This window comes from Macaca mulatta, chromosome 12 (genome assembly GCF_049350105.2).
Source record: "Macaca mulatta isolate MMU2019108-1 chromosome 12, T2T-MMU8v2.0, whole genome shotgun sequence".
Lineage (NCBI taxonomy): Eukaryota > Metazoa > Chordata > Mammalia > Primates > Cercopithecidae > Macaca > Macaca mulatta.
Genome location: NC_133417.1, coordinates 137,776,501 through 137,804,143, shown reverse-complemented (window position 1 = coordinate 137,804,143; position 27,643 = coordinate 137,776,501). Strand labels below are relative to the sequence as shown.

The following is a 27,643-nucleotide window of genomic DNA, read 5'->3' as shown; positions in this document are numbered from 1 at the left end:
TTTTTTTTTTTTTTGAGACAGGCTCTTACTGTGTCATCAGGCTGGAGTGCAGTCACATGATCACAGCTCACTGCAGCCTAGACCTCCTGGGCTCAAGTGATCCCCCCACCTCAGCCTCCCAAGTAACTGGGACTACAGGTATGCATCACCACGCCCAGCTAAGTTTTTATTTTTTGGTAGAGACCGGGTGTCCCCATGTTGCCCAGGCTGGGTTCCTGGGTTCCTGGGCTCCTGAGCTCAAGCAGTCCACCACCTTGTCCTCTCAAGGTGCTGGGATTACAGGTGTGAGCCACCACACCTGGTCGGGAATGGATTATTTTTTGCACCTTATTTACCGATGAGGGAACAGGCTCAGGGAGCATAGGTGACTTGCCCAAGGGTGTCCCCTGGTTACCAGCCGAACTCTTGTGCCAGCTGTAATCTTAGAGCAGGACCTCGCCTCTCCCACAGGAAGACCCCAGCTTATTGCCTTACTACCTGATTAGTGGGGTCAAGGGAGGCCAAAGTCTCCTCCTGGAATGAAGAGCTCAGTGGCTTTCTGTTAATTCCACACTCTTCTTGCCTGGCTCTTCCTTGTCTCAACCATCCTTTGGGAAGAAGGGCCTGTTTTTCAGGCCATAGAATCTTAGAATGTCAGATTGGGTCAGAGTCAGGAATTCTGGACTTCAAACCTTGTTTAGCCACCAGTGTTGTGTGGAGTCCCTCTTACTCTAGGCTCAATTTGCCAGTATAACACGGGGAATAATGATTCTTGCTTGTCCATACTGCCGTGAGGAGCTCTTAATTAAAATGGAGGCCAGGTGACCTGGCGCGGTGGCTCACACCTGTAATCCCAGCACTTTTTGGGAGGCTGAGGTGGGCGGATCACAAGGTCAGGAGTTCGAGACCAGCCTGGCCAACATGGTGAAACCCCATTTCTACTAAAAATACAAAAAAAAAAAAATCAGCTGGGCGTGGTGATGTGCGCCTGTAATTCCAGCTACTCAGGAGGCTGAGGCAGGAGAATCACTTGAACCCAGGAGGCGGAAGTTGCAGTGAGCCGAGATTGTGCCACTGCACTCCAGCCTGGAGGACAGAGCAAGACTCCATCTCAAAAAAAAAAAAAAAAAGAAGGAGGCCAGGTACAGTGGCTTATGCCTGTAATCCCAAGGCTCAAGTGGGAGGATCACTTGAGCTCAGGAGTTTAAGACCAACCTAGGCAACATAGCAAAACCTCATCTGTACTAAAAATTTAAAAGTAGTTGGGTGTAGTGGTGCATGCCTGTGGTGCCAGCGACTTGGGAGACTGAGGCAGGAGGATCGCTTGAGCCCCGGAAGTTGAGGCTGCAGTGAGCTTTGATCATGCCACTCCACTCTAGCTTGCATGACAAGAGTGAGGCTCTGTCTCAAAACTAAACAAAACAACAACAACACATCAAAAACTAAAAATAAAAAGGATTACAAAACTCAGGAAATTGTCTTGTGGTCAGTGGTAGAAAAATGCACATGAATGGAAAGGCCACTGGGGCTTTTGAGAATTGGGTGCTTATTGTACCCAGAAGGCACAGTGGGGAGATGCCAGCTGGCATGGGCTGCTGCCCTGCTTTGGAGAGATCATTGGCCGCTACTCTTCACACCTCTCTTGACTGCCCTCTTTCAGGGAGAACTTGTAAAAAGGGAGCCAGTCCCAAGCCCGAAGGTATTACACAAAACAGTCCTTTGGACTTCAGATTGATGGGAATGAATAATGCTTGGCCTAAGTGAGGGGAGTGCGCTGAGTGGAGGAGCAGCTATTGCCAGGACAAGCTAGCCAGTCCTGCACGCATGCTGACCGCAGCAGCACACTAACCACAGCCCACCCCCAACCACTCCCGGACTCCAGCTCAGACTCTTTCTTTCCCCAGCTTTTCTTAGGGCTGTTTGGCTCACACAGCCCTGAAGGGCACTTCCCAAAGAGTACACTTAGGACCTCAGTAGGAGAACGTGGCTGATAAGACTCAGTGTGACCCACGTGTGTGACTCCCACATGCCCCGAGGTGGTTGGTTGGCTCAGTCTGGTGAGGGCAGGTAGGAGCGTGGATCTCCAGGGAATGGCAGGGCTGGCACCCGGTTGTAGTGGGCCATGAGGAAGATGCCAGCTGTGCCACAGACGAAGAGCGAGAGCATGGCCAGGAAGCAGACGCGGTCCAGCACTCGGCCCACCAGGAACCACTCCTCATTCCCCTGAGGATGGGAGTCAGGTGTCGGATGGCCTGCGGCGGCACCAGGTCTTCCCTGGGTCCCGTTCTCATCCTTGGGCTTCCAGCAGGCCCATGTCTCCATTTCCTGGGGCCCTTCTTATCTATGTCCAGGTCCCAACTGGTGGCTAATTCCATGGTCCCCTGGCCCTGAGATGTCCCCGCTGCCCCTGTTCCTTTTTCTTTCTTTCTTTTTTTTTTTTTTTGAGACAGAATCTCACGTCTCACTCTTTCACCCAGGACAGAGTGCAGTGGTACGATCTCGGCTCGGCTCACTGCAACCTCCACCTCCCAGGTTGAAGCGATTCTCCTGCCTCAGCCTCCTGAGTAGCTGGGAATACAGGTGCCCACCACCACGACCAGCTAATTTTTGGTAGAGATAGGATTTTGCCATGTTGGCAGGCTGGTCTCAAACTCCTGACATCAGGTGAATCCACCTGCCTCGGCCTCCCAAAGTGCTGGGATTACAGATGTGAGCCACTGCTCCCAAACGCCTCTTTTTCCATCCCACTGCCGTATCTTGGCCACCCCACTCATCCTGTCTCCATCACAGGTCCAAGCCCAGGTACTCACTCCACCTCCATCCCACCCTGACTCAGCTTACATTGTCAAAGTGACTCTGCTGGTGCCGGGCACGGGCAATGAGGTTGCAGGCTTCCACGCAGGCCTGGATGGCTGGCGCAGCCTGCTTCAGGCTGCCACAGAACTGGCTCGGCTCTAACTCCGGGCCTTTCTCTGATAAAGAGAAAGGATAAGGTTTGGGAGTAGAATGGAGGAGAAACAGGCAGAGAAGATGGCCTCTCCTTAGGGACCCCAGCTGCTCTCTCCCTGACCTGGACACTTCTCCAGCACTCATCTGCTGTGTCTGGCTCCCCAGCTGGAGTCCCAGGGGAGGAGTGTCCCCAGGCACACTTGCAATGTCTCACCTAGCTTCTCCAGCGCTGCTGCCACCAGCCCTTGCTGCTGCCACTGCTGGAAGAGGAGTTCACTGCGAGGCAGGCAGAGGGCCACCTCCCCAGTTGTGATCGACCATCCCGAGGAGCCATTCTGTAGCCGGGGCTGGGTGTCCTGCACAGCTGCCGGGGCCAGCGGGCGAACGTGCATCCTCAGCAGCTGGGGCAAGAGCCTCAGGAACACCTAGAGAGGGGGTGGCTTCACTAGGGCAGCCAGGCCGAGCTTCAGAGCAGAAGCAGGAAGTTGGCGTTAAGGGCTTGTGCTGCTAGGCACATACCAGGGCAGTGATGTGGCCTTGGTAAAGCTCTGTACTGGACATGAGCCTGGGTCCCCAAACTTCAGTGCACATCAGAATCACCAGGGCACTTTTTACAAACACAGATTCCTGCCCCCAACCCTCATGCTATTCTGGCCTAGAATGCCTGGGGCAGGCCTGGGAATCTGCATGTGCAACAAGGGCCCAAGCTGAAGGCTGCAGGTGGGCTATAGATCACAGACTAGAATCAGACTACCCTGGGAGACTCTTGCTTTTTTGACTTCGTAGTGCACTTTCTTGGGCAAGTTACTTAACCTCTCTGCGCCTCAATGTCCTCATCTGTAATTGGAGATGATACGGATTTTATGAAGATGAAATACATTAACATTTGTAATATCCCTGGCACCTAGGAAGCAATTTCATTACTGTATTACTGTAATCGATTTTGGCCCATGCTTCAAGATACACCCAGGATAGGTGTGCTGTGGAATGTTGCAGGTGAGGAATATGGCCAGGGGCGTGCGAGAGGGAGGTGTAGGGGAGTGGGCAGCAGGATGTTGAAGTGGGCAGGGAAGGTCCTTGCCTTGCGGACCCCTTGGGCCATGGAGTGTGTGTGTGGGGACCGCAAGGACACGTTGAGCACGACCACAGCATTCACGACAATGAGGATGGTCACCACCAGGAGGAAGGTCAGGTACCTGTCAGGGTGGGGTGGGCAGGAGCTGGCAGTCCATACCATGATGCTACCCCCACCCTGAGTGGCTGCCCCCCCTCAGGCCTCCTGAATTGAGGATGCTGGGGTGGATGGAGGGCAAAAGGGCAATGCAGGAGGCCATTGTGCTCCCAAGAAAGGAGAGAGGGGTAGGCGGGTGGGCATGAAGACCAGCCTTACTTGCTAATGAGTGGCACCGCCTGGGAGGTTTCAGGCACCTTCTTGGCCACAAGGAAAAGGAAGACAGTCTGGGCCAGGAGCACGTTGATGGCGACGGTACACTTCTGGCCCCCAGCTGCCAGTGACCGAGAGGCTCTCAGAGCAGGTCCCTACCTTCCCCACCCACAGAGGAAACCCTTACCCCAGAAGTAGCCCGCTGCCTCTGTCCTGGGTCGTAATGCCACTCTGTGCCCCAGGCAGGGCCCGCCCCGGCCTCCCAGGTATCCCCTGTGCTACTGGACGGCTCTCTCCCATAGGCTCCAGGTACCCTTGGCAGGAAGGAAGTAGATGAGGATGGCGACGGAGGAGATGAGCACGCAGGGGGCGATGATGTTGATGACGTAGAAGAGGGGCTTGCGCTGGATGAGCAGGTAGAACACCACCTTCTGGTGGCCTGCCTCCTGGGCTGGTGCCGCTGGGTCCAGGAGCATCTTGGCTGGTCGGTGCTGGATGGCCCACTCCCCATTCTCTGCGGGCAGGCAGGCAGGCAGGAGTAGGCACAGGAAGTGTGGGCTAGGCAGATCCCTGCGGCCTGAGTGACCCAGCTGCAAGGGCAGCATGTGCCCTAAGGAGCACCAGCAGGGGAGGCACCCTTGCAGGACAGAAGTGGGGTGGGAGATTGGATACTTGAGCCTCTCCTTCTAAAATTGGAGTCATTATCATGAGGAAAGTCAGAGCTTTGTTGGACGTTTTAAAAAGCGTATTTTATGGTTTGCTGTAGTTTTCATTTTGAGTTACATGGGAGGGATTTGACCTTGGTCCAGCCTTGACCACAGCTTGGTCCAGCAGGAGCCCTGGATGAGGCTGCCTGGGGAGCCCTTGGGTGGGGGTTACCTGTGAAGGCCTCAGGGTCAATGAAAATCCACTCGATGGTCTGGCCATCTTCCTGACTCAGCTGCAGATCAATCTCATTGGTGCTGTAAGTCTGGGACCTGGGAGTCACCGAGGAAAGAGGCTAAATGTGAGTGGGTAGACCTGCCATGACTGCATGGGGATGACCATCTGGGGACAAGTGTGGGCAGCTTTGCTTCAGCAAGATGCAGCCCTGCTTCTGAGTTCTCCATAAAACCCCAGTGGTGAGATATGGAGAGCAGGGGACCTAGGGCTCTTTGGGGTCAGGAAGATTGAGTTGATGGCCCAGGAGGCTGCAGGGCCCTCACCTGGCTGATGGGCCCAGGGCCACTCTGCATGTGTCCCTCCCACTGCTGTCTGGCAGGAGGGGCTGATGATGGCAATGTAGAATATACATGCCTAGCTAAGGAGGACCCTTGTGTCTGTGGAGGGGAGTGTCCCTGCCAGGTTTTGCTTGTGGAAAGACTGCTCCTCTAAGATACAGGAGAACCCTCCCTCAGGCCCTCCTCCCCACACTTAGGTTTGAGGAAACAGACCCAGAGACGCCCAGGGGTGGCTTGGTTGCACACATGCTTCCGCTGGGTTCCCTGCCAGGGCCCCTCTCTCACAGAACAGCCCCGCCTCCCCGTGGGCCTGGAGTGTGCAGTGGTTTCGTGTGTGCGCAGACATGCATGTTGTGTGCATGTGTGCCTTCTCACCCATGCACCCCAGGTGTGAATGTCTCCCCTTGGGGCACTGGCGAGGAAACTGAGGCAGTGAAGGAGGATGAGTGAGGGGACTCGGGCTTAGCAGGGAGAGCTCGGGCACCTTCAGGCGTCTTAGCCTGAGATGGGCACAGAGGCCCAGGGGAGATGGAGCCAGGCCCTTGGCCTCTAGGTGCTGCCGGAGCCAAGGCCAGAAGTCTTGCCCAGGCCTTGCCCCACCCCTGCCCAGGGCCCTCTGAGAGCAGCTCTCTTAATCCTCCCCCATAAATGGCCTCACTGGAAGATAAGGGAGCAGTTCTGCCAGTCGAAGGGGAAGTAGGTGACTGAGATAGAGCAGGCGGAACGGAAGATGGCAGGCGGCAGCCAGTAGATACAGCCGTCAGGGGACACGAGCACATTGCAGTAGAGGGCCACCTCGAAGACACCGTCCACGCTGTGTGCACAGAACAGGCCAGGCCACGAGGCTGTGGGCTCAGCCCCCGACACCCCAGCCCCAGACCAGCCCCTCTGCCCCATGTGGATAGAGGCCTGGGGACACAAGTCCCTACCAGCCTGTCACCCCCTGAGTGGTTCCCACCCGGACCACTAGGTGCCCCCAGCAATCCTCCTGCCACCCCTGCCCCAGACAGACTTCCTCAGGCACCACCTCCTAATTTCTGCTTCTCTTTCTCTCTCTTGTTTTAATAATAATAATAATATAATAACGATTAACGTGTTAAGCCCACACCATGTGCCAGCCCCCAAGTGATGCACTTTTCATGCCTGTCTTGTTGACTCCCACCAGCTTCTGTAGGACCCGTCCGTGGCCCCATGTTACAGGGAAGGGAGCAGCCCACCAGGTGGCCCAGCCCAGAGGGGATGGAGCCTGGCGTAGGGTCTGGTCTGCTGGCCCTGGGGTCAGAGGCCATACCCAGGGCCCTGCCCTTGGCACCTGCTCCTTCCAGTTCTTCCCTAGCCACACAGGTACCCAATTTGTACCCCCTGCTCATCTTTCTCTTTTCCCAGAGCCCCCTTGTTCTGCTGGGCCCAGACCCTGTGTTCTTTGTCCCCCACACCCCTGCCTGCGCCCCCTCCTCACTTGTTCTCCAGCACGATATCCGGCCGCCACACCATGGTGGACGGCACCCTCAGCACCCACAGGCCTTCGTAGTCTCGCGGATCCCAGCGCAGGCGATAGTCGCACCACTGCTGCAGGGGGAGGGGCAGTTGCTAGGCCTCTGCCCTCTGCTGCACCACACCCCTAGGAGTGGGCATCCAGCCCAAGAGGACAGAAGAGGCAGGAAGGGGGCAGGCAACTCTCAGGAGGCCTTGGGGTGGTGAGGTGGGGCCCCTGATGGAAGGAGGGTAGCAGGGTGGCCTCTTACCATCTCTATCCAGACGTTGGTGGTGAGGGCTTCCTCTCGCTCGTTCTGGGGGTGCAAGGGTGCAGTATGGAGGGCTCAGCCCCCAACTTCAGTGCCAGTCCCACAGGCCACCGATGGGGCCAAGCATCCCCCAGCCTCTTGACAGTACACCCCCCACAATCATGGGGGTTTTCCAGACCCCAGCCTGTCCCCTGTGGGGCCCTCCAACCTCTTGGTGGCTGGAGTCACCCCATGCTATCCCCAGCGGGTCCCAGGGCCTGGTGCACTGACCCCTCCTCCATCCTGCGGCTTACCAGGGAGATGAGGTTGGTGAGGGTTAGCTTCAGGCTGACGTTGACCACATCCGAGTCTCGTTCCGCAGGTCGCAGGTTGGGGTCGTAGTTTTGCATCAGGTCTGCGAGCAGGCGCTCCTCCTGATTCCGGCCCTGGACCCCTGCAATAGACAGGCGTGAGCCTAGCAGGAGCTTGGAAGCGGAAAGATTGGGGAGGCCCTGGGGGTGTGAAGTGGAGACTCAGGGAACTGGATCCAGGGCAGGCCCCAATAGCCCTCAGGCTCTCCATCCCCTGAGGCCGTGGACCCCAGCTCTGGGACTCCTTAGGCTGAGATTCCTTTGTGTCCTACCCAGGCAGACAGCCAGCAGCGGCAGGAGGAGCAGCAGCCCCTGGCCCCCATGCATGGCGCCTCAGCTCTCTGCAGTGATGGGTGGGACAACAGCTCCAAGGTCTGGGGCAGAGAGAGATGGGCTCTGGGTGTCATATAACAGCCTACACTCCCACCCCAGTCAGCCCAGCCAACCCGGCCCAGCCCCACCAGCTGTCTGACCACAGCCTTGTCAGCTGTTCCAGGATGGACACAATGCTGGGCTCAGATTACCTGGGCTGGAGAGGGGAGACAGGGGCCCTGTCTGCCCCAAAAGAGACATCCACCTTCCAGCCCCAACTCGGGCTCAGTTGTCCCAGCCCCACCTCTGTGTTCCACATGGGGGCCAAGGACACAGCCAGGGCCAGCTGGGTGTGGTAGGGAAGGCAGGTTGCCAAGGAACCTGATGGCAGCTCCAGAGAGGGCTGAGGTGGACTCCCTCCTGCTCCCTCTAGGGAGTCAGGATTTGGGTGTGTGTGAAGGCTGTTGGGTAGGCATGTGAGGATTTTGTTTGTTTTTTGTTGGAGTGCAGTGGTGCGATCTTGGCTCACTACAACCTCCACCTCGATTCTCCTACTTCAGCCTTCTGAGTAGCTGGGACTACTGGCACGTGCCAACATGCCTGGCTATTTTTTTTTTTTTTTTTGTATTTTTAGTAGAGACGGGGTTTCACCATGTTGGCCAGGCCAGTCTTGAATTCCTGAACTCAAGTGATCCGCCCATCTTGGCCTGCCACTGGGCATCCCCCTCACTGCGCATCCCCCTCACTCGGCATCGCCCTCACTCGGCATCCCCCTCACTCGGCATCCCCCTCACTCGGCATCGCCCTCACTCGGTATCACCCTCACTCAGCATCCCTCTCCCTGAACTTCCCCCTCCCTAAGCTTCCCCCTCACTGGGTTTCCCTTACCCCGAGCTTCCTCCTCCCTGAGCTTCCCCCTCCCTGAGCTTCCCCTCAGTGGGGGGGGAAGCTCACCCCTCCCCCGCCACTGAGCTTCTCTCTGTGTGGCCCACTTTTCCTGGAATTTACAAAGCCCTTGTGTCCTCACTTCTGAGACCCTTGCCTTTCCATTTTGCCCTCTGGTCCCCCTAGATGCAGTTTTCTTATCCTCTTTTGCAGACCATTTTCTCTCCACCTCTTTACTCTCCTTTATGCCCACACTTTACCAAATTCATCAATGGCCTCCAAGATCAGGAAGCACTGCCAAACAGTGGACCACCTGTCCCTGCATTCCCTGCCCCCGACCCTCCTGTTTTCTCCCTCTCCCTGCTCTGGGAGAGATGGCCTAGAAGCCTTCTTGGTGTTCTCCGAAGGGTAAATCATCAATGAGGAATGGCAGTTTCTTGGAGGGGTTACGTGTGCAGGGACAGGACCATTCAGAGAAAATCATCTGTAGAATTGTCTAACACTACTCCTTTGCCACCCTCTGTTATAATGGCTGGTAGAGCAAAATACTCATTTCCTAGTCTCCCTTCAGATAGGCTAGCCATGTGATGTTTTAACCTGTGGGATGTCTGCAGGGACTTTATGTAAAAGTTATTTTTTGTTTGTTTGTTTGTTTTTTGAGATGGAGTTTCACTCTTGTTGCCAAGGCTGTAGTACGATGGCTTGATCTCGGCTCACTGCAACCTCTGCCTCCTGGGTTCAAGCGATTCTCTTGCCTCAGCCTCCTGAGTAGCTGGGATTACAGGCGGGCACCACCACGCCCATCTAATTTTTGTGTTTTTAGTAGAGAGGGGATTTCACCATGTTGGCCAGCCTGGTCTTGAACTCTTTACCTCAGGTGATCCAGCCGCCTTGGCCTCCCAAAGTGCTGTGATTACAGGCGTGAGCCACTATGTCCGGCCTCTGGAAAAGTTTTGCTTCTTGATGAAAGGGGTCAGAAATGGCTGGCCCTTTTCTGCCTGAACATAGGTGCTAATTGTGCAGCTGTTGCTGTCAGCTCGCAACCTGGGGCCAACAGGTCTGAGGACAGAAGCCAGCTTGCCATGGAGGCAGGGCTGGGCAGATGGCAAAGTGCCTGGGTCCCTGATAGCTTTGTTAGACAGCTGAGGCGATGTGATCACCTCCGCCTCCCTATTATTATGTGAGAAAAAGGAAACCTTTTGTGTTTAAACTACAATTCCTTGAGCTTTCTGTTCCTTGCATCCCAGTGTATTACTGATTCACTGTCCATTGAAAGAGAGCAGGTAGCCCTGTTGGTCTGGAGAGAGTAAGGAACACCCTATGGCTTCCCGGAAAGCTGTGCCCATGAGCATGACTTCCTGGGGACAGAATATGGAGTTCCATGTCAGTCAGAGTGGACCAGTCCTGAGAGCACCACGGTGCTGGGGGAGCGGGTGCTGCTGGTGGAAACCGTGGTTTCCCTGGGAGCCTGTGCAAGAGGCACCCCCCCAGTTTTGTGTGACATATTTTGGGGTTGTCTTCTCTGGAAGTCCACAGCCACTTGAGCAGGGCCTAATAGAACTGAGGACTCAGCTGGTGGTTGAACCAAGACCTGTTGCCAGCAGCGCCACCATGAGGCAGAGAGAAGCAAAGACTGTGGCTGAGAGCCCTAGACTCACTCTCATCCCTGTACTTAAGACGGACCCTCCCTGAGTTGATGGACTATTCCTGGCGAAGTCTCAGACTTCCTGCTCACCTGACGGGTGTGAGAACAAACTGGCTTTCCTATTTAGACAGGAAAATAAAAGATTTGTACCTTGAATTTTGTGAATATAGTTCATGCTGGAAGGCAGAAGTTACTGGGGTCAGTTTTGGTTTTAAATGGTTTTTCTTTTTCCTTGGTTACATCTAAACATTAAAAATCTCACCTTCTATATATCTGAGTTAATGAGGTCACCAATTCCCCACTGAGGGAAATGGGTTAAATCACCACCCATTAAATGTGCAGGTCACATGAAAATACTACTACTAGAAATTCAATTTTCACAACACCCCATGACTAGGACTCACTAGACACACATTTTGCAGATTAGAAAATGGAAGGTAAGAGATGAAGAGCAGCTCACTCAAGGTCACATTGCTGGTATAACAAATGACACCAAAACTTTGTTACTTAAAACAACACACATTTATTATCTCACACAGTTTCTGGGGGATCAGGAATCCAGGAGCCACTTAGCTGGTGGTTCTGGCTTAGGGACTTTCATGGTGCTGCACGTAAGATGTCTACTGGGCTGTGATCTCATCCAAAGGCCCTACTGGGGCAGAGGATCCACTTCCACCTTCGCTCACGTGGCTGATGGCAGGAGGCCTTATTTCCTTGCCGTGTGGGCCTCTCCATAGGGCTCCTCAACGTGCCAGCTGGCTTCCCCAAAGTGAGAGATCCAACTGCTGTGAGAATGAGGGTGAATGAGCAAGAAAGAGGCCCTAGTGCCTTTCCTAACTGAATCTGGGAAGTGAGGTACCATCACTTCTGCCTCATTCTGTTGGTTACCCAGACCCACCCTGGTACAGAGTGAGGGGACTGCACAAGAGTGTGAATACTGGCTACCACCGGGGCCATCTTGGAGGTGGGCTGCCATACAAACAGACCCTTGTCTCCCAATTCCTGCAGTATTGGCCTTTGGCCCTCAGGATAGGATTGAATGGAGGCTGTCTTTGGGATAGGGTTGCTAGATTTAGCAAATAAAAATACAGGACAAATTTCAGAGAAACAACGAATGATTTTTTTAGAATATGCCCCAAATAATGCATGACAGCCCTACTTTGGGGAGGAGTAGATGCTGGGGGGCAGGGGCCCTTTGGGGAGAGGTGCTGCATTCCGGTCCTCTAGGATTGTGTGTGCAACCTCAGGTTGACCCCAAGTCTTTGTGGATGTCAATCCTGACCTTTCCACTCCAGTCCTCAACTTCCCAAAGGGACCTAGGCAGAGTGGTCAAGGCAGAAAGAGCTAGGAAAGGAGACTCTGGGGTCTGGAGGGAGGGAGGTGTCCTCAACCTCAGTCCCAGGTGAGGCCTCAGAAGCCTGAGGTTGAAGGGTAGGTGGGAAGAGGGAGGCTGGAGGAGCCAGGGAGTGAAGGCGCAGATTCCTGCCTGCTCTACCCCACACCTTGCGAGAGGAGGAGCAGAGAAGGGGCCCTATCTGTCTCACCCCTATCAGAGTTCTCCCTGTGAGGCCACCCTGAGTGGCCTCCTCCCTGGCCCCTGAGCCAGCCTCCTACTTCCCCACAGATCGTCCTGCCCACCTGCTGTAGCCGGTGTCCACCCTCAGACCATCTCAGGTGGCCCTGTCTTGATTTCAGGGGAGCCATTGAGCATTGAGGAGTGGCTGCTCCCTTCCTTCCTTGGACTCTTCCCCAGTCTGAGGGGCGTGAGCCTCAGGGCTATGAGTGGGTCTCATTAGGGACCATGGCTCCTCTCTCAGACCCTGCTGTCTCCTGGCTCCCCCACAGGCCCACCCTAGATGAAGCGCTTGTCCTGCACGTCGTAGGAGTAGGGGTCCCCGGGAAAAGGCTGGGGCGGTGGCTGGTTGTAAACGCCCTGCAGGAAGATCCAGGCTGTGCCCACCACCATAACAGGCGTCACCACAAACAGGCAGAGGCGGTCCACTGTGCGGGCCACTCGGTTCCAGCTGTCTTTCTCCTGTGGGTAGGGGCAGAGAGAGTGGGGTGAGAAGGGCCTCAGGCCACAGAGCCCCACCCCCAAGCTGAGGCCCAGCCATGGAGGCAGAGGCCCGGCTCAGTGTGCCTGCAGAGGCTGCCTCTGGCTTGCAGGATACTGCCGGCTTGTCCCCAGCAAGGTCCCAGGCGCCTCTGGCCACAGGCAGGGCTGATCACTCTGTTGAGGAGGCAGAGAACAGACCATAGCCTCCCTCTCTGCTGTAGCACAGGGTTCTGGGGCTAGAGAGGAACTGAGGCCCAGGGGTCTCTCCTAGGGGCTAAGGAAGGTGGATAGACCTCTCTCCTCTTTCTCCCCAATCCAGCAAGTCAGGGCTGCTGCCAGCCCATATGTGAACTGGGAAAAGATGCCTTTTCTCAAGAGAGAATTTTTAGAAGTTATACAATGTTGAATAACCGTATATGGCTACCTTTAAAACATCTGGTTCTGTCTGGAGTATCAGGCTTGAAACTGAGTAGGGACAGAAAATGATTGGCAGCTGGGAGAAAGAAGGGACCCTAAGGGGTGCTCAGAGTGTGGCCTGGACAGGGTGGAGCTGTATGCCTCTGTGTGTGTGCCTGGCCCCAGTGCTGCTATAGGGTGCCAGGCAGGAGTTCCCTCTCCCTGGGAGGGGCCTGGAATCTGTATCACCTTAACTCCCTCATCTAAGTTGGTGTGTGTCTCTAAGGGGAACCCTGCCCTCTTAAGATAGAATACACTTAATCAGTGCCCTACTTGAACACTTGTACATGGCAATCCTGTGGTCCCTTACCTCATTGTAATTGTTCTGGTCCCTCATGTGGTTAACAATGAAGTTTGCCCCATCCACAGCTGGCTTCAGCTCATTGAAGAGTTCCTGCTGGGCCTGCTCAGAGCTTGCTGGGGGCCGGCCTATGGACAAGGGGCCAGAGTGGGTGTGAGGCCTGCCCCCACCTCCCACAGATGGGCTGAAAACCAAGACCAGCGGGAACCCACGTGCAGTGGTGAGGCGCCTGGCCAGCCCGTGCCGCTCTGACTGCTTCTCAAACATGAGGTCGCTGCGGGACTTGAGCAAGAAGTACTCCTCAGCCTTGGAGATGTATCCCAGGGAGCTGCTCCTCCGCACCAGGGCCCCAGGGCTGGGTCCATCCTCTGCTGGGCGGGACATGTGCAGGAGCTCTGGCAGGGTCTCCAGGAAGAGCTGGGGCCGTGTCAAGGGGCCACAAGAAAGGCGTTTTGTTGTTGTTGTTTTGTTTTGTTTTGTTTTGAGATGGAGTCTCACTGTCGCCAGGCTGGAGTGCAGTGGCGTGATCTCGGCTCACTGCAACTTCCACCTCCCGGGTTCAAGTGATTCCCCTGTCTCAGCCTCCCAAGTAGTTGGGACTACAGGCACATGCCACCATGCCTAGCTAATTTTTGTATTTTTAGCAGAGATGGGGTTTCACCATGTTGGCCAGGATGGTCTTGCTCTCTTGACCTCGTGATCCGCCCAACTCGGCCTCCCAAAGTGCTGGAATTACAGGCGTGAGGCACTGCGCCTAGCCAAGAAAGGCCATTTTACAAGCATGGGGTGACCTTTATACGTCCTAACATACGTGACTTCATTCCTGGCTGCCACAAAGTGCTCGCCCATCTGACTCTGTCATTGATTCCCTGATCTCCTACTGATGCATATGTAGGTTGCTTCCGGCTCTCGAGACCACATCACCCATGGTGCGGAGGAGAACCCATTCACTAAAAATGATTAATTAAAGACCAAAAACTAAGGTAAATGCTCCAAATGCTACAGTCTCCCCCATCAAATGCTGAAAAGAAAAGAGTTGCTAAGGCCGGTCATGGTGGCTCACGCCTATACTCCCAACTGTTTGGAAAGCCAAGGCAGGTGGATCACTTGAGGTCAGGAGTTCGAGACCAGCCTGGCCAACATGGCAAAACCCCATCTCTACTAAAAATGCAAAAATTAGCTGGGCATGGTGGCAGGTGCCTGTAATCCCAGCTACTCAGGAGGGTGAGGCATGAGAATCATTTGAACCTTGCAGTGAGCTGAGATCGAACCATGGTACTCCAGCCTGGGCGACAGAGGGAGACTCCATCTCAAAAAAAAAAAGAGTTGCTAAACTGACTTCAGCTGTCCCAGAACAGCCAGCCAGCCCTGCAGTAGCCGAGAGGCAAGGGCATCCCTCTCCCGGCACCCTGCCCACTCAGTCCTCCCCTTCTTCCTTCTGAGTTGCAGCATACAGTGGAATGAACACATTAAGTATACAGCTAGATGAATTTTTACAGATGCATTCCACTGGGTAAATCCCCAGTGATGAGATAGTGAGCATGATCCCCAAAAATCTACCTCATACCTGCCCCCGCTCAGTTCCCTCCCAGCCCCAGAGATAGCCACCGTTCTGACTTCTATCACCAAACATTGATTTGGCCTGTTCTTGAACTTCTTACAAAGTGAGGCCTGCAGCATGTGCCGCTGCGTCTGGTTTCTTTCACGGATCAATCTGCCAGGAGGTTCACGCATGCAGGGGTGCAGTAGCCGCGGTGCTTCTGCACTGCTGAGCAGCACTCCTGTGGGAGTATGTGTCCAGTGTCTTTATCCATTCTACAGATGGCCTTTGGACAACTTCCAGATTTTTTTTTTTTTTTTTGGAGACAGAGTTTCGCTCTTGTCGCCCAGGCTGGAGTGCAGTGGTGGGATCTTGGCTCACTGCAACCTCCACCTCCCAGGTTCAAGCAATTCTCGTACCTCAGCCCCCCGAGTAGCTGGGATTACAAACACATGCTATCATGCCTGGCTAATTTTTGTATTTTTAGTAGAGATGGGGTTTCACCATGTTGGCCAGGGTGGTCTCAAACTCCTGACCTCAGGTGATCCACCCGCCTCAGCCTCCCAAAGTGCTGGGATTACAGGCGTGAGCTACCACGGCCGGCCCCTGCTTTTTTTTTTTTTTTTTTTTTTTTTTTTTTTTTTTTTAGAGATGGGGTCTCAATCTGTTGTCCAGACTGGGGTGCAGTGATGTGATCATAGCACATTGCAACCTCCAACTCCTGGGTTCCAGGGATCCTCCCACCTCAGCCTCCTGAGTAGCTGAGACTCTAGGTGTGAACTACTGTACCTGGCTCAATCTCCAGCTTTTGGCTAGAGTGCTCATTTCCTTTTTTTTTTTGAGACAAGGTCTCACTCTGTTGCCCAGGCTGGAGTGCCCTGGGGCGATTACAGCTCACTGCAACTTTGACCTCCCAGGCTCAAGTGATCCACCTCAGCCTCTTGAGTAGCTAGGACTACAAGCATGCGCCACCACACCTGGCTAATTTTTTGTTTGATTTTTTTGTAGAGATGGGAGTGTCACTATGTTGCCCAGGCTAGTCTCCAACTCCTGGGCTCAAGAGATTCTCCCGCCTCAGCCTCCCAAAATACTGGGATTACAGTGGTGAGCCATGGCGCCGGGCCAAGTACTCACCTTCTTGACCCCCTCAGACAGCACATGGGTGCTGGGTGTTCGGAAGTGGATGTTGAGCACGATGACACAGATCACCACAACCATGGTGACCAGCACCATGCCGAAGAGCAGGAACCTGTGGGCACACACTCAGCTTGGAGCCCCCAGGGCTGGGCTGGGCAAGCAGGGTGGGGCCAGGCTTGGGCATCACTCACTTGCCGATAAGGGGGATGGCCATGGATGTGGCGGGCAGCCGCTTGGAGATGAGCAGCAGGAAGACGGACTGAGCCAGGAGCACAGAAATGGCCACTGATGTCTTCTCACCACCTGGGGAAGCCAGACTTAGCTTCTTTGGGGAAACTAGGACCTTGGGGCCCTAGTCCTAGAGGGTCCTGCTGTGGCCCCTGGCACCTCTGTAGTACCATGGTGCCCTGATGAAAATCATGGGTTATGGAGCTACAGGCCCTGGGTGCAAATCTCAGCTCTGCCACTTACTAGCTGGGTGACCTTGGGCAAGTAGCCCAACCTCTCTGTGCATCAGTTTTCTCAACTGTTGAATATGGTGAGAGTGTGTTTAACACACATCACTCTGCCTGGCACTGGGTAAGTGCTCATGAAAATCAGCTGTCACAACCCACCCACGCCACTGAACCCTCCTGGAGCGCAGATCTGTGTGCATTACTCCCTGCTCAGAAAGCACCAGGGTGTCCTGATAGCACCAGGATAACACCCCAACTCCCAGCCCCTCACTCAGACACCCCAGCCCAGTGCTGTCTTGCTCTTCCCACCTGAGCTCCTGCAAGGGCAGGACGGGGGGCTCCCCTGCTGAGGCCCCCTCAGCCCCTGCCTGGCCCGCCTCCTCATCAGCATTGCTCCTCCTGCTGAGGGTAGCCCCACCCAATCCTGCTCAAGTCCATTCCAACTCCACCTCCTCTCCACCTCCTCTAGGAGCTCTCCCAACCCCACTGCAGATGGAAGGTGCCCCCCTTCTCCCTCCTGAAGTCCCGCCAGGGGCAGGGGCTGGGTGGCCTTTGACCCTGGGACTCACTATGCCCTGCTCATAGTAAATATTCTGAACTTGTAAACCACTGCCTCCTAGAGTCAGGTGAGCATAGACAGGTTTTCTGCCTCACACCCTACTGTCCCAGAGACCCTGTTATTCACCCACTGGTTCAGTAGTTGAGGGCCTCCTGTGTGCCAGGCTCAAGGCCACATACTGGTGACCGTGAGGGACTTAGTCTCTGCTCTGACAGAGGGACAGTTTAGCAGTTCTTCTGCGAGTCCATGGGAAGTAGCATCTTGGAGATGCCCTGCCCTGTCCATTTGGGGATGTCGCCCAGAATCATACAGCCCTCCCTCTGGGTGTCCACCTGGCCCTCACACCTGGCCCAGGCAGGGAGCTCCAGGAATGGAAATCTCAGGTGGCTCCCAGGAGGAAGTGAGGGGGCAGGGCTGGGGCTGGCCCTGTTCAGGTGGGCATGGGGAGGGGGAGCAGGGAACAGGGCCTGGAGGCTCACTGTCGGCCGGTAGGTAGAAGACCAGGTTGACCATGAAGGAGATGAGCACACAGGGCACCAAGATGTTGATGATGTAGAATAGGGGCTTGCGGCGGATGATGAGGTAGAAGGTGACGTCCTGGCGGCTGGGGCTGTCCAGAGGGGCTCTGGGGTCCACGTTGACCCTGGCCGGCCGGTGCACTATCTCCCACTCCCCGTTCTCTGAGGGCGGTACATGGACACCTTAGGGTCAGGCCAGGCCAAAGGGGCTAGGCAGGGCCTGGGGACAGAATGAGGGGCTGGGCGGGGCAAGCCAGTCCAGAGACGCGGCCGGCTGGGTGTTGTTCCCTGGGGCGTCAGGATGGAAGTTTCCGTCTTCCTCTGTGACTGATTTCTTTTTTATCTTTTCGGAAAAAGTAGAAGCTGAGGCCATACAGGGCTCAAATAAGGAGTATCTTTTGGCTGAAAAGATACACGAGCCAAAAATAGGTATTGCAGATTAAAGAGACCAAGTCAAACAAATGCTCTCAGATACTGAGCCTGTCTTCCTGAGTAACAAAAAAAAAAAACCTCCTGGACATTAATTGAGCCACTCCTCCTCGGCCTGGGCCTGGGGGATAACGAGCCAGTGACAGTAAAACTATCCCTGCCATGATGTGCCAGCCTGAGACAGTGAGACAGGGTTCCTTCTGATGGACGGGGTGAGCGGTAGGCCCCATGGAGAATCCGAGCCTGGGTACAGATCAGGGATGAGGATGTCAGGAGGGGTGGCAGACACCCCCCATCAGGATGACACAGCCCTCATGCCAACCACACCCCTGGGTTCACCAGGCACAGGAAACACTAAACCCCTGTCAGCCACAGGCATCTCATGTGTGAGAAGCATGACTTCCGGGCCTGGGCAGGGGCGGGGGAGGGCACTGGCACCGTCTGTCTCTGCCTTTGGGATAGCTTTGCATTCAGGAAGTGTGAGTGTCTGTGTGCTTCTCTGTGGGCGGGCATGTGTCTGCCCCTCTGTGTCCAGCTGCGTGTGTGAGTAGCTGTGTATCGGTGTTCTAGGTATGTGTGTGTGCACGTGTGTATCTCTTGGGTGGGCAGTGCCAGTGTGTCTGTGTGTGTGTGTCTGAGGGACCTGCCCACCCACTGGTGGCTGCTCCCAGCACCTGTGAAGCCTTCAGGGTCAATGATGATCCACTCCACGGGGTAGGTGCGGTTCTCTTCGGCATCCTGCTTCAGGCTCAGGGTGATCTCTTTGGCCGTGTACTTGAGGGAACTGGGGAAGGCAATGGGCAGAGAGTGACACTCAGTCACTGGCTGGGGCCACAGAGCAGGGAAAGGTTAGTAAGGGAGGACCATTGTGGGGAAGGCAGCACTAATCCGGACAGGGCAGGGGCCTCTGTCTGGGGGTGCTTCAGTCACCTCCTTCAGCCCCTGGTAGGGTGCTTTGGGGTGAGGGATGGCTGGATAAATGGGAGCACCTGAACTTGAGGGAGCAGTTCTGCCAGTCGAAGGGGAAATAGGTGACAGAGATGGGGCAGGAGGAGCGGAAGATGGCAGGTGGCAGCCAGTACACAAAGCCGTAGTTGTAGACAAGCACGTTGCAGGAGTAGGAGATCTGGAAGAAGCCATCATTGCTGGGGAACAGGGACAAGAACCACAGTGAGCTCTGGTGACTCAGGACTGGCAGAGTTGGGGGATGCAGAGGAGGCTTAAGGAAAGGAGGCAGGGTGACAGAGAGGAGGTCAGGGAGGGCTTGGCTCAACTTGTTCTCCAGCACAATCTCTGGGAGCCACACCATGTCTGGGGGGAGGCGCAGGACACTGATGTTTCCAAATTCTTCAGCATTCCACTTCAGCCGGTTGTCTGTCCAGCCCTGGAATCCCAAAGGCATGTCAGCAGTGCACTCTGCAGCTGTCCAGGCTCCTGGCTCCCCCTACTTCCCTGAGAGAAGACTGAACAGGGTCTGAGAGCTGTGACACAAGAGGTTTGGGGAAGGCAGGTACAGAGTGTGGATTCAGGTCTGTCATGGACAGCTGTGCAGGATGCTCACTGCACAACTAAGGGAGCATTATTTCCACTGTGAGCATAGGAGATTTGTGTTTGTATTGTGGACTTTTGACAGACAGGAGGAGAATGTTTTCTAATAAAAACCAAGATAAAGTGGCAGTTTTCCAACATGTGAATCCTAATCCACTTGAAGGTGGCACTAGGGGCTGGTGAGGGCACTAGGTGGGGGAAGGACAGTTGGGCCTGGGGCTTCTCTGTAGGGAGGCACCAACCCCTCCTGGGGGACAGTGTCCAAGGCAGATGGGATCTCCAAGTGGAAGCAGCCTGGAACCCTGCATTCCCGCTATCCCACCAGCTCTGGGAGGGGCATTATTTTTTGTTTTTGAGATGGAGTCTTGCTCTGTCACCCAGGCTGGAGTGCAGTGGCACCATCTCAACTCACTGCAAGCTCCGCCTCCTGGGTTCACACCATTCTCCATTCTCCTGCCTCAGCCTCCCGAGTAGCTGGAACTACCAGTGCCCACCACCACGTACGGCTAATTTTTTGTATTTTTAGTAGAGACGGGGTTTCACCGTGTTAGCCAGGATGGTCTTGATCTCCTGACCTCGTGATCTGCCCGCCTCGACCTCCCAAAGTGCTGGGATTACAGGCATGAGCCACCGCGCCCAGCTGGGAGGGGCATTCTTACGTGCTCTATCCACACATTGGTAGTGAGGGTCTCCTCAACTTCTTTCTGTAATTAGACGGTAGGGCCATCCTTCAGGGCCATATCATTCTTTTGTCCACACACATTCACCCACTGTCTCTGTATTTTTTTTTTTTTTTTTTTTTGAATCTTGTTCAATTGCCCAGGCTGGAGTGCAGTGGCACGATCTTGGCTCACTGCAACCTGCAACCTCTGCCTCTTTGGTTCAAGGAATTCTCCTGCCTCAGCCTCCCTAGTAGCTGGGATTACAGGTGCATGCCATCACACCCAGCTAATTTTTATATTTTTAGTAGAGACAGGGTTTCACTATGTTGGCCAGGCTGGTCTCGAACTCCTGACCTCAGGTAATCCGCCCACCTCGGCCTCCCAAGGTGCTGAGATTACAGGCGTAATCCACCACGCCCAGCCTACATTCACCCACTCTCAACTGGCACCCAGGGACACCATGGCATCTGGGCCCTGATCACTCGCAGTCAGGAGTGGGCGGGCAGCTAGGGAGCAGAGAGGACCGGTGGCCTCTGAAGTGTGTCACAGATGGGTCGTACTATGGGTGTGGATGGAGGACACCCCAGAGCTTACACTGGAGGGGCAGGACAGCAGCCTGTCAGGGCACAGAGCAGCTCCAGCACATTTCCCAGAAAGGGAGCCGCCATAGTCCAGGCCGGGGCTTCTGTATTCCTCCATGGCTATCCTGGTCCTGGGAAGCTGTCCCTGCTCTCCCTCCCAACCCAGCAGCAGAGGGCCTCTCACCAGGGAGATGAGGTTGGAGAGCGTGAGGGCCAGGGTGACGTCCACACTCTCCTCTTTGTGTGCCACGGGCCGGAGCTCCTTGTTGTAGCCCTTCTCTTGAAACAGGTGCCGGATCAGCCGCTCCTCCTCGTTCAGCCCCCAGATGCCTGGGGAGGGTCAGGGACAAGGACTGAATGGGGCCCTGGGCAGGGGACTCAGGAGGGAAGCTGCCCTGAGGTCCTGCTGGACCATGAGGTTGGGATGAGCAGGGAGGAATCCAACCACTCCCTGGGAGTGGGGACCCCAGAAGGCAGCCCCCCAGCAGGGAGAGATGGCAGAGTGGGAGTGGGGAGTGAGAGGAGGCCATACCGTGTGGGGCCTGGGTGGGCATCACGGGGGACCCCAGGGTGGGGAGGATGTCTACCCTTACCACACACCGCCAGGGTGGCCAGCAGCCCCAGTGTCAGCACTGGCCCCTCCATCCCATCCCTCTGACTGGGACCTGCATCTGCCCCTCCCATCTACAGGGCTGTGGAATGAGGGTGGGCGGGAGAGGGGACAGGTGTTGGGGGAGGAGGGAGTCAAAGGGAAGAGGCAGCCGGAAACACAATCTGACACCTCATGGTGGTGGGGGATGGGCCAGCCAGGGCAGGAGCCCAAGGACGTGAGGCAAAGATCCCAGGCTGGGACTCCCTGCAGCTCAGCGGCAGGGGGCGGAGCGAGGAGGACGGTGGGGGGGAGGGGGAGGGCGCTGAGCGGAGACGCTGGGCACTGGGGCCAGCGCTGGGCAGCCATGCAAGGGGGTGGGGCGACAGGCAGGCCAGCTGCTGCCACTTCTCAGGAGGCAGGAGATAGTCTCAGATGGGGACCTCACAGCCTCTCTCCAGCCTCTGTGACCCTTGCCAACTGCTTCCAGAGGCAGCCCTGCCTGGATCCCACCCCTGAGACTGAATGTCCACCCACCAGGTCCCGTCCCAAGAAAGCTCCAGAGTTGTTTCCATGTATTATAAATAACATTTATTAAAGCAGCTGTGATTCTCTGATTGTAAACCTGGGAAGACACGGAGGGCCCAGGACCCCCACCCCATCCCTCCCGCACACACCCAGCCACTATGGCAGCAACAGTTTGTGATTATGCTCCCGAGCCGCTCTCAGCTCCTGGGAGCAGTAGCTCCTCCCCAGGGGCTGGGGGCCCAGACATGGCTCAGGGTTGCCTGGCGGGGGGTACCTGAGGGTTGAGTGGGTGGTGCCCCTTCCTCTCCAGTCCAGGCCCCTGCCCTACATCCATCCAGTGTCCCTCGGGCTCCCCTTCTGCCAGGGCAGCCACGCGGAAGGCCTGCAGGGCCTGCACCAGCAGTCGGGGGAGGCTGCGAGCCAGTGTGGCCGGCTCCAGGCCCACCAGGCCACTGAAGGCCACATGCCGACCCCCCAAGCCTGCCCGCACCCAGGCTCTGAAGAGCCCAGTCAGTGTCTTGGAGCCCAGATCTGCCAGGACCTACAGAGGGAGGAGTGGGGATCAGGGGCCCTGAGTTGGAATCCCAGAGGTCACCCCCTCTGCCCCGGGCCCCAGAAACTCTCACCTAGACCCATGCTCCTTCCTTTCTCCCCGAAACCCTGCTCATTTCCCGCTCCTGTGGACACCCCCACCCACCCCTCTACTCACTCTCCCCACCACCATCCCCAGTGGCCTGGCTTACACTCCGCGGGCCCTACTCCCTCTACCTACCCCCAGAGCAGGGGCAGAGGCGACCCCAGGCTGCTGGGAGGGCATCGGGGCTGAGCTCTCTGCACCTTCCCTGGGCTAGGTCTCAGCCTTCCCAGGCCACCGTGAAGGAGTCTGGAAGCCTGGGGGCCTACCTCATGAAAGTTCATGGCCAGGTGCTCCGAGGGGACCTGCAGGATCCAGGCATGGGCCCCCTGCAGGGCAGCCAACTTCTGTCGCAGGGGCTCCAGCCCAGGGCAGCCTGGAGGAAGAGGAGAGGCCCCGGGAATGATGAACGGATGCGGTATGGAACTGGAGGTGGCACTCCCACCAGCACTTCAGGACGGCCTCCCAGGGGACACACTTAGCCTCTTATGATATAGATGGGGAAACTGAGGCTCGGGGAAGTTAAGCAGTAACACCAGGCAAAGCATCTCTGTTTGACACTGATGAGAGCTAAAACCACAAGTCCTCCAAAAGAGTCTTACGCTCTGTGGCGGGGAGGGGAGAGTGAGTTCACTCTGTTGCCCCACCGGGTAAGTGCTTCCCGGAGCTGCCTAAAAGCGCTTCCGACCTCATCCAGGCCCTCGACCTATCCCCTCCCGAAGGTCGGCAGAGGGCGTCATTACCATTGGCTTCTCCGCGCGGCTCCGGCCTCCACTTCGGGAATCGAGTGCCTGCAGCCCGCGATCCTGGGGAGGCACAGGGTTAGGGGACCTCCTCGGCCGGAGAAAGTGGCTCCGCCGCGCGGGTGGGGCCGGGCCAGGGCTGGGCTGGGCTGGAGGGCGCGGAGTACCTGAGTGCAGCCGCAGCTCGCGGGCAGGGTGCCGGGGAGACTCCTGGAGCGCTGGAGCGGGGCGAGCCAGGGCGGGGGCCAGGCGCCGCAGCCCCGGGCGCGGGCCGAGCAGCTCCTGGGCGTTCCGCAGCAGGCCCAGCAGCGTGTGCGCCAGCGAGCGCAGCTCTGCAGACCGTACAGGAGTTGGAGCGGCGGTCAGAGGCTGGCCAGGCCCCTTTCCCTCCGCCCCCCGTCCCGGTCCCGGTGAACAGAACTGACCGCATCGCCGCCGGCGCTGCAGGCACTGCTGGTGCGCCAAGCGCTCACAGGCGCCCTGGGACCCCGGGCACAGGCGGGCATAGAAGGCGCAGAGCCGGGCGGTGTCTGCCTGCAGTTCCTGGGGGGGTTCCCAGGCCAGAAGCTCCCTGCAGCTGGGCTCGCGGCTGGAGGAGGCTGCTGCGGGCGGGACAGTGGTCGGCTCACCCTCTGTTTGGGGCCCTAGCTCCCACACTCCTTCCCCGGAGGGAGACAGGCTTTGCCGAGGCAGAAGGGAGCTGGGAATGGGCACGGGCCGGGTGGAAACGGGCTTGTCCCACGGTTGTCCGTTGGGACACTGGGGACGGGGCATTGGAAAGAGAGTGCTCACAGCTCATCTGCTCCTGGAGCCAGTCCTTGAACACGGCCACGCGGGTGTAGACTCCGGGCTTCCCTGGCTCCCCGCAGCCGTCCCCCCAGGAGGTGACTCCGAACAGGACTTCTCTAGGGCGGGGGCCAGGCTCAGAACAGGTCAGGGGGCCTCCCGAGTCACCCTGCGGGGCCAAGAGAGAGGACGCTGCCTTCACCTGCCCCCTGTGACGCCCGCCTTACGCCTGGCAGGCGTGAGCTTGCCACTTGTATCCCTTTTAGCGATGAGGACAGAGAGGCTCAGAGAAGTCGAGTGACAGCCAGTTGTGGAAGGAAAGGAGGCCGTCGTGGCCCTGGGGAGGCTCAGCCGGCCTTTTCTCATCAGACTAGGTTCATACCTGGCACGAGTCAACGCCCCCCGCCAGGTACCCAGCGCAGAGCATGGTGCTGGGGCGCAGCCCGGGCCCCAGGGCCCTTCGGCAGGTGTCGGCGCTGAGCAGGGGAACACGGGCCTCTCTCACTGCCTCAGCCTCAGGCCCGTCTGCAGGGAAGGGGTGGAAGGCTCAGGTTTGGAGGGCAAGAGCTCTGCCTTGAGTGTCCCCTTCCCACCACCCCCCTTGATTCCTCCCCTTTGAAAGAGCAGGCAGCATTTTTCCAAGGCAACCCGGCCTCCCCACACTCTATTACCTCGGACCTCCAATTCTTCCCACCACGCGCCGGCTCACCCACGCCCAGTACCTTCGAAGAGGGCCCCCCAGCCCGCGATGGCGCAGGCGGTGCCGGCAGGGGGCTCCTGGGGCTCCTGGGGCAGGCACACGGGGCGCGCCGGCCCCCCCGGGCTCACCGGCGTCCACAGCTGCACCAGGGCCAGGTCGTTGTGGAAGGTCTGCGGGTCAAACTGAGGAGGGGGAGGCGGCGCAGGGTCAAGGAGGCGCGAGTGGGGGTGCGGTTCCCAGCCTTGGGGGCCTGGAGACTGCCTTCTTACCTTGGGGTGGGGCAGGATGCGGTTCACTGGCACCTCCTCCGCTTGCTCCCCCCGGGGCCCCTCGGCCAGCGTCACAGTCCACAGAAGCTCATTCGGGGCGCTGCGGGACGAGCGGTGGCTGAGACGCAGGAAGGACAGGGGCACACGCAGCGGGCCCCTCGGAGACCCTACCCCTCCGCCCGCACGCAGGGCTTTCTCTACTTGGGGGCAGGGAGGGCGGGCCGGGGAGGGGTCCTGTCCCAGAGGGGCGAACGCGCCCGGCAGTGCCACCCCCTCCGGGCTGGCATCCTGGCGGGGCGCGCTCTGCCCCTTGAGACAGGGCAGCCTGGGGCCGGCAGCCGCCAGGGGGCAGCAGAGACCACCTTTCCCGCGCGTCGCCCGCCGGACAACCCGGCAGGTGCGGGGCCCAGAGCTGGGGACCCCGGCTGGGCAGGGCCTGGGGGCCCTACTTACCCCACAAAGCAGTGCGCTGCCGTGAGCACCCAGGACGCCGCTACCAGGACGCCGCCGCACAGAGGCTGCCCGCCGAGCTGCAGCCTCACCAGCCAGGGCCAGGCCCCGGGCGGCGCCGCGCTGCCCCCGACGATGCGGCCGTGGGCCCGCGTCACGTTGGCAGTGCTCGGGCGCCTCTCGCCGCACCGCCCTAGAAAGGGGCAAGGGGTGTCACGAGAGACATGTTCTGGCCATCCTCGCCTTCGAGGCCCACCGGGCTCTCAGGCCTGCCCTCTCCAGCCTTTCCAGCCTCACCTGGCTCAGGTGGGTCCTGGAGGGGAGCTTGAAGCCTGGGGCGCCCAGATCCTGCGGAGAAACAGGGCTTTGAGTCTTACTGCCGCCCTCTCGCCCGTCCTCACCCCAGGCTGGGCCGAGCCTCTTTCTCCCCGTCTCTCAGCCCTCCAGCCCACACAGGTTCTATTTCAACAACCATGAACTTCTCCTGGTCACCACAGGAGCACAGAGTGTTTCTGCCTCCCTGCCTTTGCACAGGCCATGCCCCAAGCCTAGCAAGTCCCTTCCACTTGGAGAGACGGACCTTCACAAATATCGTCTTGGTTGCGGCCCAACTCAGTCTCTGCCCCCAAGAGGGGAGTTAAGGCTGAAGGGAAGGGACAGGGGCAGCAGAATGGGCCCAGGGTAGGCAGCAAGTTCAGTGGGGCATGGGGGGCAGGGTGGGCACCTCGGCACTCGTGCGATCTGTGCTGGATCTCCATCGCCACTCGGTTTATTGCCCACTGGGCACTCCTCTGGGCTGCCTGCAACGCCTGAGTCCCCTGGGCCGACAGAACTGCTAGGACAGGGGGCACACAATCATGCGTGGTTGGGGAAGAGCCTCAGCCTTATCCTCCTGGTCCCAGCCCTGAGCCCTGCCTCAGGAGACCCACAAGCCTGGGACAAAATGAGGTGAGTGAGGCCCTGGGAAGCTGGGCCCAGCACTCAGAGCCCATGGTCCCAGGTTCTCAGCCCAAGATATCTCCCTAATTCAACTGAGTTGGACTGGAATCTTTGAAAGGTGCTTTTCCTTAACAATTTTTTAAAGACACCACCCCAAAGATACATCACAGAACTCAGTCTTATTGACTGAAAGTAGCTGTGTTTGAGTGGCCTACCTTCGGCCAGGACAGCCAAGGGTGTGATACTGCCCCGGGCTGTTTCTCTCTGCTCCACGGGGCCTTCTCTCCATTCCTTTCGGCATGCTTGACAGCTCCCCTTCCCTCTCCCGCCACACCCCTCCTCTCCCACCTATATCTCCGTTCTTGGCCCCTTCTCGCAGCAGGGTGGGCAGAAGGGGCCAAAGGTCCTTATGAGTAGGGGTGACAAGCTCTTCTGTCCCCGTCCGCCCAGGGTCCCACTTCCTCTACGTTCTTCCCGACTCCGCGGCTCTCAGACCAGCCTGGGCTTACCTTGCAGGGTGCTGGGGGGCAGGCGCGTGTACAGTGGGTGCCCGTGAGCAAACCATGAACTTGGGAGAGGTAGCAGTAGCAGCACAGCCAGCAGCATGGTGACCAGGAGCTGGGGTGAGAGACCCCCGTCCTCTCTCCTCCTCGGAGTCCACCTTCCGGGTGCCTATCCTTTGGTGCCCGCCTTCTGCTGCCTTTCGGCCCCCAGGCACTGAATTCTTGTCCCTCAAATCATCTGACCCCGTTCTCTTACATCAAAATTACCCGCCTCCCTGGTCAGCCCTCACCTGGCCCTTAACTCCTAGGAGCCCACAGGGGAACGGGGCTGCGGGGTCTTTATAGAGGACAGCCTGGGGGAGGGGTGCATGGGAGGGTGGCCAAGACTGGGGGAGGAGTGGAGTAGTGGGCTTGACCTTCACCTTTCAAGTCTCATCATCCCAGCTCTGAGCCCCCCTTCTGTCAAAGGAGCCCTTGTTTCTGCGGCTCCATCAAAGGGGCCAAGACAGGGAAGAAGAGCTGACGGTTGGGCTGCAGGCCAGGCAGAGGGGGGCTGCTGGGTGGGGGCGGGCCCTGGCTTCAGGGCTGAGATGGGGGGGATCCCCATCTGCCTCTACCCCCTGAGGAGCTTACAGCTATGACGGGGGCAGATACTCCTGGAGGGAGGAGGGCAGGGGGTGTCTGGGGTTTCTCAGCAGCCCCACCCCCTGAGGAAGCCCTGGAGCTCCCCACCCCTCTGCCCCTAATTGCTTGGCAGAGTCCCTCCCCAATGTGGCCATTTCTAAAGATGA

The 27,643-nt window shown here is 57.5% G+C and overlaps 3 protein-coding genes across 12 annotated transcripts; all 3 read right to left on the bottom strand.

The window, feature by feature from the left end:
• Positions 1-2,028: 2,028 nt before the first annotated feature.
• On the bottom strand, positions 2,029-8,009 carry CHRNG (cholinergic receptor nicotinic gamma subunit). The gene is made up of 12 exons (XM_077957912.1): positions 7,900-8,009; positions 7,571-7,710; positions 7,278-7,322; positions 6,992-7,101; positions 6,191-6,346; positions 5,192-5,289; positions 4,626-4,826; positions 4,319-4,433; positions 4,010-4,124; positions 3,143-3,353; positions 2,821-2,951; positions 2,029-2,202 (listed from the first exon to the last, which is right to left on the bottom strand). Exons 1-12 carry the CDS (start codon positions 7,952-7,954, stop codon positions 2,029-2,031), a joined length of 1,551 nt encoding a protein of 516 aa, XP_077814038.1. The 5' UTR covers positions 7,955-8,009.
• Positions 8,010-10,968: 2,959 nt separating this feature from the next.
• CHRND (cholinergic receptor nicotinic delta subunit) lies at positions 10,969-21,594 on the bottom strand. Of its 9 annotated transcripts, none has more exons than XM_077957907.1 (12): positions 21,493-21,594; positions 20,896-21,041; positions 20,128-20,172; positions 19,195-19,304; positions 18,910-19,065; positions 18,595-18,704; positions 17,453-17,653; positions 16,151-16,262; positions 15,957-16,071; positions 13,495-13,699; positions 13,292-13,410; positions 10,969-12,504 (listed from the first exon to the last, which is right to left on the bottom strand). In XM_077957907.1, exons 4-12 carry the CDS (start codon positions 19,227-19,229, stop codon positions 12,322-12,324), a joined length of 1,236 nt encoding a protein of 411 aa, XP_077814033.1. In that variant the 5' UTR covers positions 19,230-19,304; positions 20,128-20,172; positions 20,896-21,041; positions 21,493-21,594; the 3' UTR covers positions 10,969-12,321. The 9 variants fall into 9 exon arrangements, with proteins under 9 accessions (XP_077814033.1, XP_028687064.1, XP_077814034.1 ...); XM_028831231.2 differs by having other exon boundaries at positions 21,305-21,519; XM_077957908.1 differs by lacking the exon at positions 20,128-20,172 and having other exon boundaries at positions 21,493-21,589.
• A 274-nt stretch (positions 21,595-21,868) lies between these two features.
• On the bottom strand, positions 21,869-26,955 carry PRSS56 (serine protease 56). 2 transcript variants are annotated; one of them, XM_077957910.1, is made up of 13 exons: positions 26,859-26,955; positions 26,135-26,242; positions 25,708-25,758; positions 25,414-25,603; positions 24,961-25,060; positions 24,714-24,873; positions 24,374-24,516; positions 23,998-24,160; positions 23,631-23,807; positions 23,373-23,537; positions 23,206-23,268; positions 22,732-22,838; positions 21,869-22,369 (listed from the first exon to the last, which is right to left on the bottom strand). In XM_077957910.1, exons 1-13 carry the CDS (start codon positions 26,953-26,955, stop codon positions 22,079-22,081), a joined length of 1,815 nt encoding a protein of 604 aa, XP_077814036.1. In that variant the 3' UTR covers positions 21,869-22,078. The 2 variants fall into 2 exon arrangements, with proteins under 2 accessions (XP_077814036.1, XP_077814037.1); XM_077957911.1 differs by having other exon boundaries at positions 23,631-23,804.
• Between the last annotated feature and the right edge of the window lie 688 nt (positions 26,956-27,643).

What these genes read in the sequence shown, in the direction of transcription:
- CHRNG (XM_077957912.1), bottom strand. Translation starts at nt 7,954, where the DNA reads ATGCATGGGGGCCAGGGGCTGCTGCTCCTCCTGCCGCTGCTGGCTGTC. An exon ending in TCACCAACCTCATCTCCCTG is followed by an intron (nt 7,323 to 7,570) that starts GTAAGCCGCAGG and finishes TTGCACCCCCAG; the next exon opens with AACGAGCGAGAGGAAGCCCT. An exon ending in CCAACGTCTGGATAGAGATG is followed by an intron (nt 7,102 to 7,277) that starts GTAAGAGGCCAC and finishes CTCCCCCTGCAG; the next exon opens with CAGTGGTGCGACTATCGCCT.
- PRSS56 (XM_077957910.1), bottom strand. Translation starts at nt 26,955, where the DNA reads ATGCTGCTGGCTGTGCTGCTACTGCTACCTCTCCCAAGTTCATGGTTT. An exon ending in GCATCCTGCCCCACCCCAAG is followed by an intron (nt 24,874 to 24,960) that starts GTAAGAAGGCAG and finishes CCCCCTCCTCAG; the next exon opens with TTTGACCCGCAGACCTTCCA. An exon ending in CGAGCTGCGGCTGCACTCAG is followed by an intron (nt 23,269 to 23,372) that starts GTACTCCGCGCC and finishes GTGCCTCCCCAG; the next exon opens with GATCGCGGGCTGCAGGCACT.
- CHRND (XM_077957900.1), bottom strand. Translation starts at nt 21,395, where the DNA reads ATGGGAGGGGCAGATGCAGGTCCCAGTCAGAGGGATGGGATGGAGGGG. An exon ending in CCAATGTGTGGATAGAGCAC is followed by an intron (nt 19,305 to 20,127) that starts GTAAGAATGCCC and finishes TTGGGATTCCAG; the next exon opens with GGCTGGACAGACAACCGGCT. An exon ending in TGTCTGAGGGGGTCAAGAAG is followed by an intron (nt 13,700 to 15,956) that starts GTGAGTACTTGG and finishes ACACGGCCCCAG; the next exon opens with CTCTTCCTGGAGACCCTGCC.